The sequence below is a fragment of the Corvus moneduloides genome, chromosome 1 (genome assembly GCF_009650955.1).
Source record: "Corvus moneduloides isolate bCorMon1 chromosome 1, bCorMon1.pri, whole genome shotgun sequence".
NCBI lineage: Eukaryota > Metazoa > Chordata > Aves > Passeriformes > Corvidae > Corvus > Corvus moneduloides.
The window spans coordinates 122,807,060-122,819,392 of record NC_045476.1 but is presented as its reverse complement, the minus strand read 5'-3'; the positions used below and the strand labels follow the sequence as shown (position 1 = coordinate 122,819,392).

The 12,333-nt window shown below is 48.0% G+C and overlaps 1 protein-coding gene and 1 long non-coding RNA gene across 2 annotated transcripts; one reads left to right on the top strand and one right to left on the bottom strand.

Annotated features, from left to right (window-relative positions):
* Positions 1 to 2,365: 2,365 nt before the first annotated feature.
* Positions 2,366 to 4,406, bottom strand: SOX17 (SRY-box transcription factor 17). The gene is made up of 2 exons (XM_032125339.1): positions 3,990 to 4,406; positions 2,366 to 3,695 (listed from the first exon to the last, which is right to left on the bottom strand). Exons 1-2 carry the CDS (start codon positions 4,279 to 4,281, stop codon positions 2,746 to 2,748), a joined length of 1,242 nt encoding a protein of 413 aa, XP_031981230.1. The 5' UTR covers positions 4,282 to 4,406; the 3' UTR covers positions 2,366 to 2,745.
* Positions 4,407 to 7,490: 3,084 nt separating this feature from the next.
* LOC116451668 lies at positions 7,491 to 10,140 on the top strand. The gene is made up of 2 exons (XR_004243282.1): positions 7,491 to 8,019; positions 8,469 to 10,140. It is a non-coding gene; the product is annotated as an uncharacterized LOC116451668 (long non-coding RNA).
* The last annotated feature ends 2,193 nt before the right edge of the window (positions 10,141 to 12,333 follow it).

Here is a 12,333-nt window from a genome sequence, read left to right as displayed (position 1 = left end):
GGTCTGTGGCACACAGTTGCAGCCTTCTTTCTCCTCAGCTCCCCGGGGCACGTAGCAACTGCCTTCACCGCCTGACAGCGAGAACCTTGGCGCGGAAACCACTTGCGAAAAAAAAATTAATCAGTTTGGGGTTCTTCTTTTAATGTGCCTATTGTCATAGGCAGTCGTGGAATGTGAGGAAGGTTTAATGCTTTCAAAAGGGCTACAGGACAGATTTGGGTGTCTGCCATTTAGAATCAGAAAGTCAAGACGCTTTAAGGAAACTAGGTCTTGGAGCGAGCTTCAGAAAATTTTGCTTCATGTATATTGTCAGTGCATAAATCTGCCGTGTTTCAGACATTTTAAAGAAGTTTTAGACAGTTCTTCTCGTAGGGAAGGGCTACAAAAAGAGCTACACATCTGACTAAATGCAGGCGATTACCGCTTCTTAGATCTGAGTCTGCAAAAGTTCTGTGAAAAGGGTTGCTGGAAGATCTGCCACATCTTCACCACACACAGGTTGGCACACTCTTGTGGTGTGTTGGACTGTTGTGCTAGCCAACCCTCTTACCAAAACTGGTATATTTATTTCAATTTAGTGTAATTCACTTCCGGTATCATATATATATTAAAAAAAAAAAAAAAAAAAAGTAGAATGTTTTCAACCTTCATTATGAGCCACTTACAGTTTCAAGTCTGCTTCAGGCTTCAGCTGTCTGACAAGTTGGGCTGAAGGACAGAGGTGGGGACCAAAACCTGCATCTAAAAGAAAATGGAAAATGTGACTGCAGTTAAGAAAAGCTTATTGATGATTTATTTAGAAAACCAGCCAAAGTGATTTTCCCACAGAAAGCTGCTAACATGTGAGGAAAAGGACAACATTATTTTAATCCTGTAGGTTTAAATATCATAATAAAAGGAAAACTCAGTCAAATATGAAACCACCTCTCTTGCACATTTATTTACTACATTTATGTATCTCTGTTTTGAACATGTACTATTTCTTTCCAAATTAAGGTATCAAGGAAACATATTATGCCCTTGCTCTGAAGTATCCCTCTTTCAGAATTACATCATTTTTGTCATGTACGTTTTGGAGAGGAGTGAAAAGAGTGACAGGATGGATATTTTAGGTATATTTCTGACAACTGAAGACTATTTGAAAAGTAAAATGGGAAGATTAAGAAGCTAGAGGGTAGACTATTTTATGAAATATTAAGGGTCTGGATGCCTCTTAATTCAAGACTCACTAATAGTACACAATTACTAAGTCAATTTTTTGCCAGCGAAGCTGTGCTCAAATCTCACTGATTGAGGCAGTTTGCATCTATTTTATCTTTCACAGGTACAAACGTAAGTCTCTTTAATTGTAATTTGAAAACGGACCCAATTTAATTTCCCGTCCTCGTGGAAGACAGGTTAATCAGTGGGCAAGTCTGCCACTTCGGCCCCTGTTCCCTCCTCCCCGGGACTCAGCTTCACAGCTTTATCTTAGGAAGCAAACGACCCAGATGACTGTTACCTCCTCCCCCCGATGTAAACGATAGACGTAATTAATTTATCAGTCCCATCCCACAGCCGGACTTAGTACTAAAATCTAAATGAAAATGGCTTTTCCCCTCCCAAGTTTAATTGCAGGGTGCACATTTCTCAAGCACAAATATATTTCTATCTACAGACACGATGACTTAGACCAAGGGACTTCTTTAGGAGAGAGGAGGTAAGATTCTGGGAAGTAGGGATGAAGGTGCCGCCGTGGCAGGATGCCGAGTGGGCCGCTCCCGGCCGGCCTCTCCCGTTGGAGGCTCGTGTCGTAATTTTCCACCTACTTTAAATCCTGATTTACAGCTCTCGTTCTCGGCAGAGGAGGTCTGATACACACTCCCACCGCCACCCCCGCCCCGCACAGCAGAGCAGCTACAGGGCACGAAAGATGTTCTCTCCCAGGAGGTGCTTGAACCAGCGCTCATCCGGCCATTCCAAACAGGCGCTGTTCTAAATGGCATCAGTGTGTCCATGCTTCCATTAAAAACAGAACAAACCCCAACGTGTTTCAGCAGGCGCTTTCGTATAGACTTTTTACACTTCAAACATAAAATGTGTCTTTTTTTTTTTTTTTTAATTTAGTCATATTAATCAACTCTATAAGAAAGCACCAGTAAAGGAGTAAAGTGAACAAAAAAAATGAACCAGGAGCCTAGAGTAGGCAGTTATAGAAGGCTTAAAATTTTCTGAATTTACTGAAGGCTTTGCTTTAAAATTGGAGCAGGAGAGACATAGGAAGACTATGACTACAGAAAGTGTGAGAGGACTCAAGGCTTAGTACAAGGGACACTTGCAAAAGTAGTTTAAAAGGCAGTAACAAATCAAAGGACAATAAGACCTCTTGGAGGAGTTATCAGAGACCAGTTTTATTATTTTTCCTTTATTGTAAAAGTGCAAAATCATTCTGTACAAATCCATCATATAAAACCCAGCACTCTGTAAAACATACAAAAGCATACGGATCTCTAACAAGATCTCAGAAATTATATTCCCCATGTGCCACTAGTATCATGATTCCACAGCAGGAACAGTTTTACATGTCACTGTCGGACAGTGATGGTAAGACCTGCCCCACCTAGACAGCGAGAGGGCACATCACCTTTTAAACCTCGAGCAGGTCACGGATACCCTGTCAGTTCTCAAGATCCAAATAAATTACATAAATAGGAGCGGGGCCGGGCGCCTCCCTGCCAGTGTCCGTGCCGGGCCCCAGCGAGCCCCTCACAAGTCCGGGTAGCCGCAGTAGTAGACGGCGCTGCTGGCGTCCGACACGGCCGACGAGATGGGACCCGCGCCCTCGGGCGACGACAGCGCGGCCGCGGCGTCGTGGCCGCCGAAGGGCAGCCCCAGCTCGGGCTTGCAGGCGAAGCGCAGGTACTGTTCGAACTCCGTGCGGTCCACCTCGCCCAGCAGCTCCTCCGGCGGCAGCCGCTCCAGCTGCTCCCGGCACGGCGCCGTCTCGGGCGGCGGTGACGGCTGCCCCACGGCCCCCGGCGGCGGCAGCGGGCCGCGCCCCGGGCCCGGCGGCTGGCACACCTGCCCGTAGTACGCGTGCAGCGGCGCCGGGCAGCCCAGCAGCGCCTGCAGCGACCCGCCCGCGCCCAGCGCCTCCCCGGGCGGCAGGTGCCGCCGCAGTGACGCGCCCGACGGGCTCTCGGACGCCGCCGGGTACTCGGCAGCCGCCGGGTATTCGGACGCCGCCGGGTGCGGGCCGTAGCCGTAGGGCACCAGCGCGCACTCCTCGTGCAGCCCCGCCGCAAAGAAGGGCGCCTCGCTCTCCGCCGCGTCCAGCGGCGACGGGTCCGGCGTCGGCAGGCTGTAGCCGTCGAACGCCGCGCCCAGCGGCGGACAGTCCCGGTAGTGGCCCGCGCCCGCCGCCGCGTAGCCCTGCTCGCCGTACGGCAGTCCCAGGCCCTCCACGCACATCCTGCCGCCGCCACCGCCGCCGCCGCCGCCGGCGACCTCGCTGCCCAGCCCGGGCCCCGCCGCCGCCTCCGCCAGGCCGTGCTGCAGGAAGCCGCTCTCCACCCGCTTCAGGCGCTTCACCTGCTTCCGCCGCCGCGGCCGGTACTTGTAGTTCGGGTGGTCCTGCATGTGCTGTACCCGCAGCCGCTCCGCCTCCTCCACGAACGGACGCTTCTCCGCCAGCGACAGCGCCTTCCACGATTTACCTGCACCCACCGACACCGTCAGACCGCCCGCTCGCCGATGCGCACCCGCGCCCGCTCCCCACAACACCGACACCGCCCCCGCCCGCGGCCCGGACCCCCGGCCCCGCCCGCGTGTGCGCGATCCTCGCTCGCCCTCAGACGCGACCGCCCGAACCGCCGGCCCGACAGACCACGGATCCCCCCGCTCCCCGCCCCGCACCCTGACGCCCGGCCGGGCTCCTCGCTCTCGCGGATCCGCCCGACGGGACACGCCGCTCGCCGGGACCCCGCGCTCGCCCGCCCGCCCGCGCTCACCCAGCATCTTGCTGAGCTCGGCGTTGTGCAGGTCCGGGTTCTGCTGCGCCAGCCGCTTGCGCTCGTCCTTCGCCCACACCATGAAGGCGTTCATGGGACGCCGGATCCGCGCCTCGCCCTTGCTCCGGCCGCCCGACGGCCCCGACGCCGCCGCGCCGCCCTTCGCCTTCGCCTCGCCTAGCGGGCTCAGCGACTCTGCCCACGGGCACATGGCCGGCATCATGATGGGCAGCGAGCACCGCCCCTGCACCTGGTCGTCGCTGCTGGCGTAGCCCGCATCGGGGCTGCTCATCTCGCGTCGGGTCCGCTCGGGACGCGCTGCCGACCGCCGCCAAAGCCGGCAGCTGCGGCCAGCCCACAGCACACACTCGGCGCTCGGACCCCGCTCGCTGCTGCCGGAGCCGGCGCCCGGCCCGGCCCTATTTGAGCCGCGGCGCGGCCAATGGGGCGGCGGGGGCGGGCGCGCAGTCGGACGGCGGCCGTGGCTCCCGCGGCGCTGCCCTGCGGGGCGGCCCCCGCGGCTCCTCCCGGCGCGGCGGGGCCCGGCACCTGAGCGCATCGCGGGCTCCGCCGCGGCCAGCGCTGCCCCCGCCCCCGCGGGACCCGTGCCGGGTGTGGCCCGGGGGACCGACTGCCCTTCAGCCCTGCCCTCCGCAAGGGCAGCACAGACCGACCGGCCCACCGAGGCCGTGCGCTGATGGACATCCTTGAGCGGAGCACATACGAAAGAGCGGAAAGGGACAGAGTATTTAGAGTTGTGCCGAGATACCCTGTAATACTCTGAGAGGCACAAGCGACTTCTTCTGCAGGCAGATCTGGGATGTAGCTTGGCTATATAACAAGACAAGTCATACGTGCCTTACACTCCAGCTTCCTACCCTGTAGTGCTCCCTGAGCATATTTCCCCTTGTAAACCCATGAGAGATGGTTCGAACCTCGTGAGACAGTAGGATACTGAACCCGGAGTAAAGCCTATGATATATAACGTATCCCACTTTTTCATACTTCCTAATAAAGCAGACAGTGCCTGTCAAAAAGAGTAAATACTTACTGTATGTAGTTGTTATTAAGTTGAATTTTGCAGTACGTATTGCTTATTGCATTGCGTTATCAGGGTTTCTCTGATTTGCCCAAATGAATAAACTGTAAATACAAACAGAGGTTTGAAAAATGTCCATTACTTCAGAATAATCAGATATTCTATCTCAGTACCATTTATGGTCTCCTTTGGCATGCAAACTAATGTAGAATACGGCATTTTCACGGACGCTTTGGTTAATATTTGCATTGTTATGTGGTGTGCTATTAAATGCATCAATGCTTATTTGAGAAACCGCTCAGCTTTAAACTGAGGATCAAAGGGGTTTATTTTGTTAAGGACACCGTTGTTTCGGTAACCACTTTGATCAAATAAACCAATATTGTAAGAATTCTCGCTGAAATTAAATGAATGGAGCCAGAATCACTATTAGCATATTCTGATACTGAATTTCCTGTTTCGCACAACGTAAAGCCTGCTCCTTTACACTTGACAGCCAGATATCCTAAAAAGAAGAAGATCGCAGAAGCGGACAGGAGCTGCCAGGCACTAACACCGGCGAAGACATTTTCGAGTCATTTTTACATTTAGCTTTCTGCTCCCCTCTGTTTTTTAGAGATTACAAACAAGCTGTATGTTTCCAGCACTATGGTATAGCGTATTTATCCCTATTGCAAGGAGTCTAAACTGTTACCAAAACACTGATACCTGCCTAAAACAAATCAGAAAGTTTTAATTTTCTTTTCCCCCGTTCAAACACTCGCTCTAGAACAAAAAGAGAGGCAGCGATTCAAACAGTCCTGTTTTTTCTCCATATATTACATGCCGTAAAAAGCAGCAGAGGTGAAAACAGTGATTCCCACACATATGTATGTTTAAATTAATCTCATACTAGTATATAATAACACCATTCTTGCAAAAGTATTATGCACGTAGAATTGATTGTAAAATAAATTAACTGGGACACTGCGCTTGCAAAGCCGACCGTCAGCCCAGAACCGGCGATAACCAGCAACACTAGTCAGGAATAAAGTGCTTTTTCATTCGTTTTTAGTCCAGCGCATTTGGGACACTACCTTAGGCCGTACCTGGCTAAGGCTGGTGTACTAATGGCTTTAGTTTTATGGCTGAGGTTGTGACACTTGCCGACCCGACGTGCCGGGACTCAGAGCTCTCAATCTCAGGCCAGCTGTGCTGAGAAGGGTCACGCACCGACGCACGGCCGATACCCAGAGAAAATTCTGAATTAAGCAGAATCCGAATAGTGTTTAAAGAAAACTCATGCAGGAGGAAAGCGTGTGTATTTTCCCCTGCAGATAACAGAATACTCAACTGAGGGAATAAGCAACATGACTTCCAAGCAAAACAAAACCCAAGTAGGTAACAACGCTCTGCTCTGAGGGAGCGGGTCCATTTCCAGTGGTTCCCAGAGCAGATCCCAGCTCGCGCCTCATTACTGGCTCGGGCAAGCCTAACCAACTAAGGAGTTTAAGCCGTAGGAGAGAGTATTACCTTTTTTTTAACCAGTTGATCTTGTTAAAACGCCAAAGTTTCCCTTTCACTCTAGTTAGCAGAAACATTTTCGTGAGCCAAGGGAACAAATCCCGCAGGGGCTTGTACTGAAAAAGTTCAGCGAGTAGAGGGATTGCTTGCAAATGAAGCTTACAGCAATTTTTTAGGGCTGCCACTTTCAGCAGAAAAGAAAATGTTTTTCTATATAATGAACATGAGGTAATAAACTAAGCAACTGTAGTTGACTTTATTCGGGAGATTTGTTGAAACCGTTTCTACAGCTCACTGATCTGGGATCAAAGAAAGAAAGGTGTGTTTTGAATCTAAGCCGAGAAAGTAAAAGCTCCCTGGTTTGTACAGAAAATGTTGGCAGTTTGTGACCCTTCCTGTGCCCCTGGCGTCATAGACAGATTATCTCACTTCTTTTCTAGCTTTTTGTTTTGACTGTGTAGGCATTTTCGAATTGTAACTTTAAAACACACAGCACGGCGCTGCTCCTCAGTCCAGTCGCGCTCTGTGCTTAGACCTCCCTTCCCCGCAGCGTTTAATAGGGAGCTTCTTCTGACACTCCCGAAACCTTCGTGGTCGCACGACTCCTGGGGTCATTCGTTAACTTTCCCAACCTAACAATGCCACCGAGAGTTCATCCTTCTGATTTATTGACCTTTTAAACCCGCCGGTACACAGCGCGGGGGCGCGGAGTGGGGATCCTCCGGCGAGAGATGTGTTTCTATTTCAGGTCCATTACAGAATGCGGTGTTGGAAGTGGTGCTCCCAGCGTTATCAGAGCCGACCACAAATGCCACATGAAAAGCAGCAAACATCCGGAGGGTTTCCTGCAAATCGAGCAGTTTCCCAAGACAAGAGCCTTTTTAAAAAACGTGTATTTAAAGGCAGCACACTTTGTCTCTTTAAAGCGGTTCAAAACCACTAAATGAAAGCAGCCCAGCCCGACAGCGCTGCATAGTGCAAGAAATCTCCCCAAATGAAAATTTTTCGGGACTTTCTGTTAGGGAATTGAGTGTATTGCAAAAGCCCTGGTCAGGAAGGACCCACTATCGAATGGAAAAAATCAAAACCCCAAAAATGAAAAATGTCCCTTTCAGAAACTCTAACTATGGAAACACCATTAATTACTTTACAGCAAAGTAATGGTCCCCAGCATCTAGAAAGTTACTGCTTCGCCAGCCTCACTTTAATCTGCAAGTTGCTTTCCAGCAAATGCACACAGACCTGCGGAAAGCTTGCGGCTCACAACTGCCCTCAGTATCCGAAGCGGAGCCCCTTCGCTGGAATCACGTCCCATCGCCGCGGGCCTGGGGACAGGAAATTGGCTATGGGACTGCGCGGCCTCGCACAGGGAGCTCCCTGCATCTGTGCGCGGCTGCTTTGGGGGGTGTTAAGCAACGGTGTACCCGCAATTTAGGACTGAAGGGCGTCCGGCGGGGGGAGCGGGACGTCCGCGACTCCCATTCCGAGGTAAGAGCGCTTTCGCCTCCCGGCGGACACGAGCGGGGTCCCCCCGCCAGGCGATGTGCCCCGGCCGGCCGGGGGCGAGGCTTGGACCCGCTGCTGCCGCGCTCGGCCCTTTCCCCCGGCGATCCCGCTGGCTCCCCCTCGGGACGGGCCGCTCCTCCGCAGCCCCTGGATGCCGAGTTGAAGGGGAAAGTCTGAAAGCGGCTAGAGAGAAATGTCATGCATTTATCTACACGGGGGCCCCGGGCTCTGCAGCGGCCAAACACCCCCTCCGGGATCGTGCAGGGATTGCGGTGTTTCCCCTTGGGCAGACTCAGCCCTGGATCTAGCGAACGCACAGGAGAAAGGAGAGCCGTGGACTACCGCCCTATTTCTCTCATCCTTTCTTCTCGGTGCTAAGAAATACGTCCTTTACACATATCCACACATCTTGCTATCCATCGTTCTTTCAGCTACGTAGTGCCATGTACCATGCCCATGTCACTGCAGTGAAGGACGGTCAGAAAACTTCCTAGTCGGAAGGAAATGGCTCTTCAATGAAGTTATCGAACGTTAATGTTGAATTCTGACGGTACACGTCCTGGAGGACCTGCGGAGCAGGAGAGAGCCTGGACCATGCCTTCTCCCAGGAAGGGGTTAACTCTCGCCGACGGGACTGCTTGGGCATGGCTCTAACGCGACTGTAACACCTTCCCTGCCCCCGCCTGAAGGCAGAACCCGAATGTATGGGAGCCACGGGGAAGTGGCATGTTTAACTGACACGAGTGCTAGGTACTTCTGTAGTACCTCTTCCAGACAGACAATATGTGGGCACAAGCAAAGTTTGAATGACACTGAAATAACATTATTTTCATGAGGAAAGCATAGAAGGGACACTTTTCTCAAACTGGTAACAGCATAATCTAGACCTAAGTCTCATCACCCTTTATATTAATAAATTTACATACTCCTTTAATATAAAGAACAATTATGAGACTAATATTACAGACCTGTTGCATATTCCTTTGTAAAACAAAATTTCAATAGTTTGGTTACATGGGTTCCCAACTTCGTTCTGGTTTCAGTGCCCTTTGGTTTGAGAACGAGTTGCATAAGACCACGAAGCAGTACAGTAGCTGGGGTCAGTTAGAACTCCCCTACACCTGAATTTCCAAGAACAGAAGTCCTGTTACTTTTAATAGATAAGTATATACAAGTTATTAAATAAAAGGGGGGAAAAAAGGAAAAAAAAAAAAAAAAAGAATGCTTTATACAATGCTGGAGCCACTCCAAAAGTTCAGGGATCTGATCTGGCCAAGGCAATTTGGCCCAGCCTCTGTTTGTATTTATGCTGCTTTTATGTCAGTGGAGCTACTGCTAACTTGTTCTACTGTAAGATTTATTCTGACACACTAGATATCAAAGCGATGGACTAGTCAAAGACAAGTCATGTAACTGTAGAATTAAAAAGCTGACCCCAGTTACACTGAAGTGAAAATTATTGCTTCACTGGTATCACTCAGCTCCTAGAATACCTTAATAAGGCCAGAAGAATGAATGTCAGAGATATTCTCTAGAAGGTGGGTTTTACACTGTATATAATGCTATTGCAGTCTTGTAATACATATCTATACGTTGCTTTATTTAGTAGGCAGCAATATTTTACGGTCGTTTCAAAGGGTGAAGTTTGTTGTTGTTAGCCAGAATAAAAGTGGTTTATTATACAAACGAGAAAGTAGCTGGGCTTGGGACTGGGCAGTTGCTTCCAACATGCCAGTTACTCATGGTCACAGAAGAGATAATCTGTGATTTTAGCATATGGAAAGAGTCCTATGCTAGCTGTTTAGCAGAAGTAAGTTAGAAGTACTAATAAAAATACTAAATGAAGACTAAATCCAAACATCAACAGCTTGCCATCTGCAGTTCTGATGAATCAGCAGTGATGAACAGGTTAGATCAGAAAGAAACAGCACTAAAGATGAGTAAAACCTTTTTCCAAAATGGACATTATGATACATTGATTTTAAAATAAATTAATAATCCCTGAAATTAGAAACAATGTTAATGTTGTTTTAAAATAGCTGTTCTGTTACCTGACCAGAAAGGGTATTCTCTATAAATAAAACATAGGAATACAAAATTTGATATTGTTTAAGGTTTTAATTTTAAAATGTGCTCAGTGGAAATGCTCTGGATTTTCATCATATCTTTGCAATTACATCCAGTGGCGAAGTGCACAGATGACACTTGACATTTATTTAATCAAATAAACTACAAAAAGAAAAAAAGCCTCATCAGGCAGTTGGAAGGTTTGAGAAATTGTTTAGTTTAATTTCTTGATAGCTACAGCTGTTTTGTTTTATATTTATTTTCTTTGAGTACCTGTGCATAAAGTGAATTTTAATTTTCATGTTCATTGTTTTTACATTAGTTCATTAATATTAATTCAAATACTGATTAGTTTCCATTTAAATATAATTTGAAGTTGCAGATTATAATAAAAAGACATCTATACATCTTCCAAATCCAAAGCAGTCAATCTGATGATGTTTCTAACACTACCACACTCACAGTACTTTCACTGACACACATATGCTTGCTCTACTGGGCACAATGAAATCTACAATTTCTCTGCCTAGAACAATTAATATTTAGAGTTCTGAACACCTTTGACTGCCACTGAGCTGTGAGAGAGAATGAAACAGCTCCTCATGGGATCATGCCTGGCACAAAGAGTAACAACATAAAAATGGCAGCTAAGCTCCACAAACCTCCAAGCTAAGCTGAACAATGCAGGTGGGTGGTTTTTTTGATCCAGTCATTATTACCTGGGCTTGAAGTATGTTCAGAATTGCCTAGCTGCAGTTCAGCAGTCACACCTATTTCACTTGCTTGGCCTATTTCTGTTTGAATAAAACCCAAGGCTGAAAGTCCCCTTTCCTCCTGCTTTGTCCCCTTAACATCACCTTTTTATCTTCACAACACCCTTTGAAGGGTATTTACTGAAAGGATGAGAGAGCGGTTATCACACAGAATGGAAAACTTAAAAAAAGAAGACCAGGAATTTCAATAAACTTTCTCTGTAGCTAGATCAAGGACTAGAGATCCTCACTCCTACTGCAAACAACCTGCAAGATCTAAGACGATTTCTACCCAGCTATCTCCAGTTTACCTGTTCCATTAAGATAGGATGCCTGTTTAACTGAGTTCTATATGTAAATGTTGCATGAACATTTAATTCAGAAACCTTGCTTTAACGGCCTTTTCAGGTTTTTAAAATTTAGTCAAGTCTTGTTTAGGAGACAGTTTGTGTAGAGCTAGGTGCACAGTGTCAACAGACCTCTACCATTAAAGCCTGGAGAGGTTTGAAGAAGCAAGGTGGATTACTGTAAAGCTTTAATTTCTGGGTTTACATGTGTGTAAATACACTTGCCACAAAAGGACAGCACATTCATGCTTCTTTGCTTCACATCAGTGTCCTGCAAAAAGTAAAGGTAGTAAGTCACTCAGCACAGGATAAAAGGAAAAATGCCTAAGAAATATTAGCAACCACAAAGGCCAGAGTTGGAACTGAAGCACACCAAAATTGTCTGACACAACAGAAATACCCAACTTTTCATGGCCATCTCTTTGCAGCAATCTTCTAGCCTTCCCTCCCAGCTGGTGAAAAGTTGCAAGATTTATGTTGCAAGCCCTCTGCCACTCCAGGAAATAAGGATGACTAGTGTTGGCAGTTGCTAGGAACACATTATATGTCAGCACACGTGAGTGCTCAAGTACCGTGAGAGCACCGTTTGAAAATAAAATCTGAACTAAGACAACCCAAACCACGAAGGTAGTTCAGTTGACAATCACTCACCAATCACCAGAGGGAGCCCATTTTCCCCAAAAGCCAACATTTGTAGTACAGTCGATCTGCTGGGACCTCAGGACTACCCCGCTAAAAACTCTTCAGCTGCTGGGAGGAGTAGCTGCCAGGTAAGGGAGCCACACTGACACACTGTGAGCAGGAAAGGACAGAGTGTAAAGGGTTTTTGTAGCTGCTCGATTAGTACTTTCTGCAGCACAAAATGTTATTTATTGAAGAAGTTACTGCATTAGACTTTCAAATGGGATGTGTCTGAGAAAAATGTATTAATCAGTGATTAAGAAACAAATCAATACACAGATTCTTGCAAGAAAACTATTGCTTTTTCAATAGAAAAATAAAATTATTTCAAAGAAAGACCCTTCTCACTTTACCTTTCCTCAAGGGGAGAACCAGCCTTCTAATATGTTAGTGTATCTCATACATTCTTTAAAGTCCAATGGAAAAACTTAAGTAATATAATTTGCATT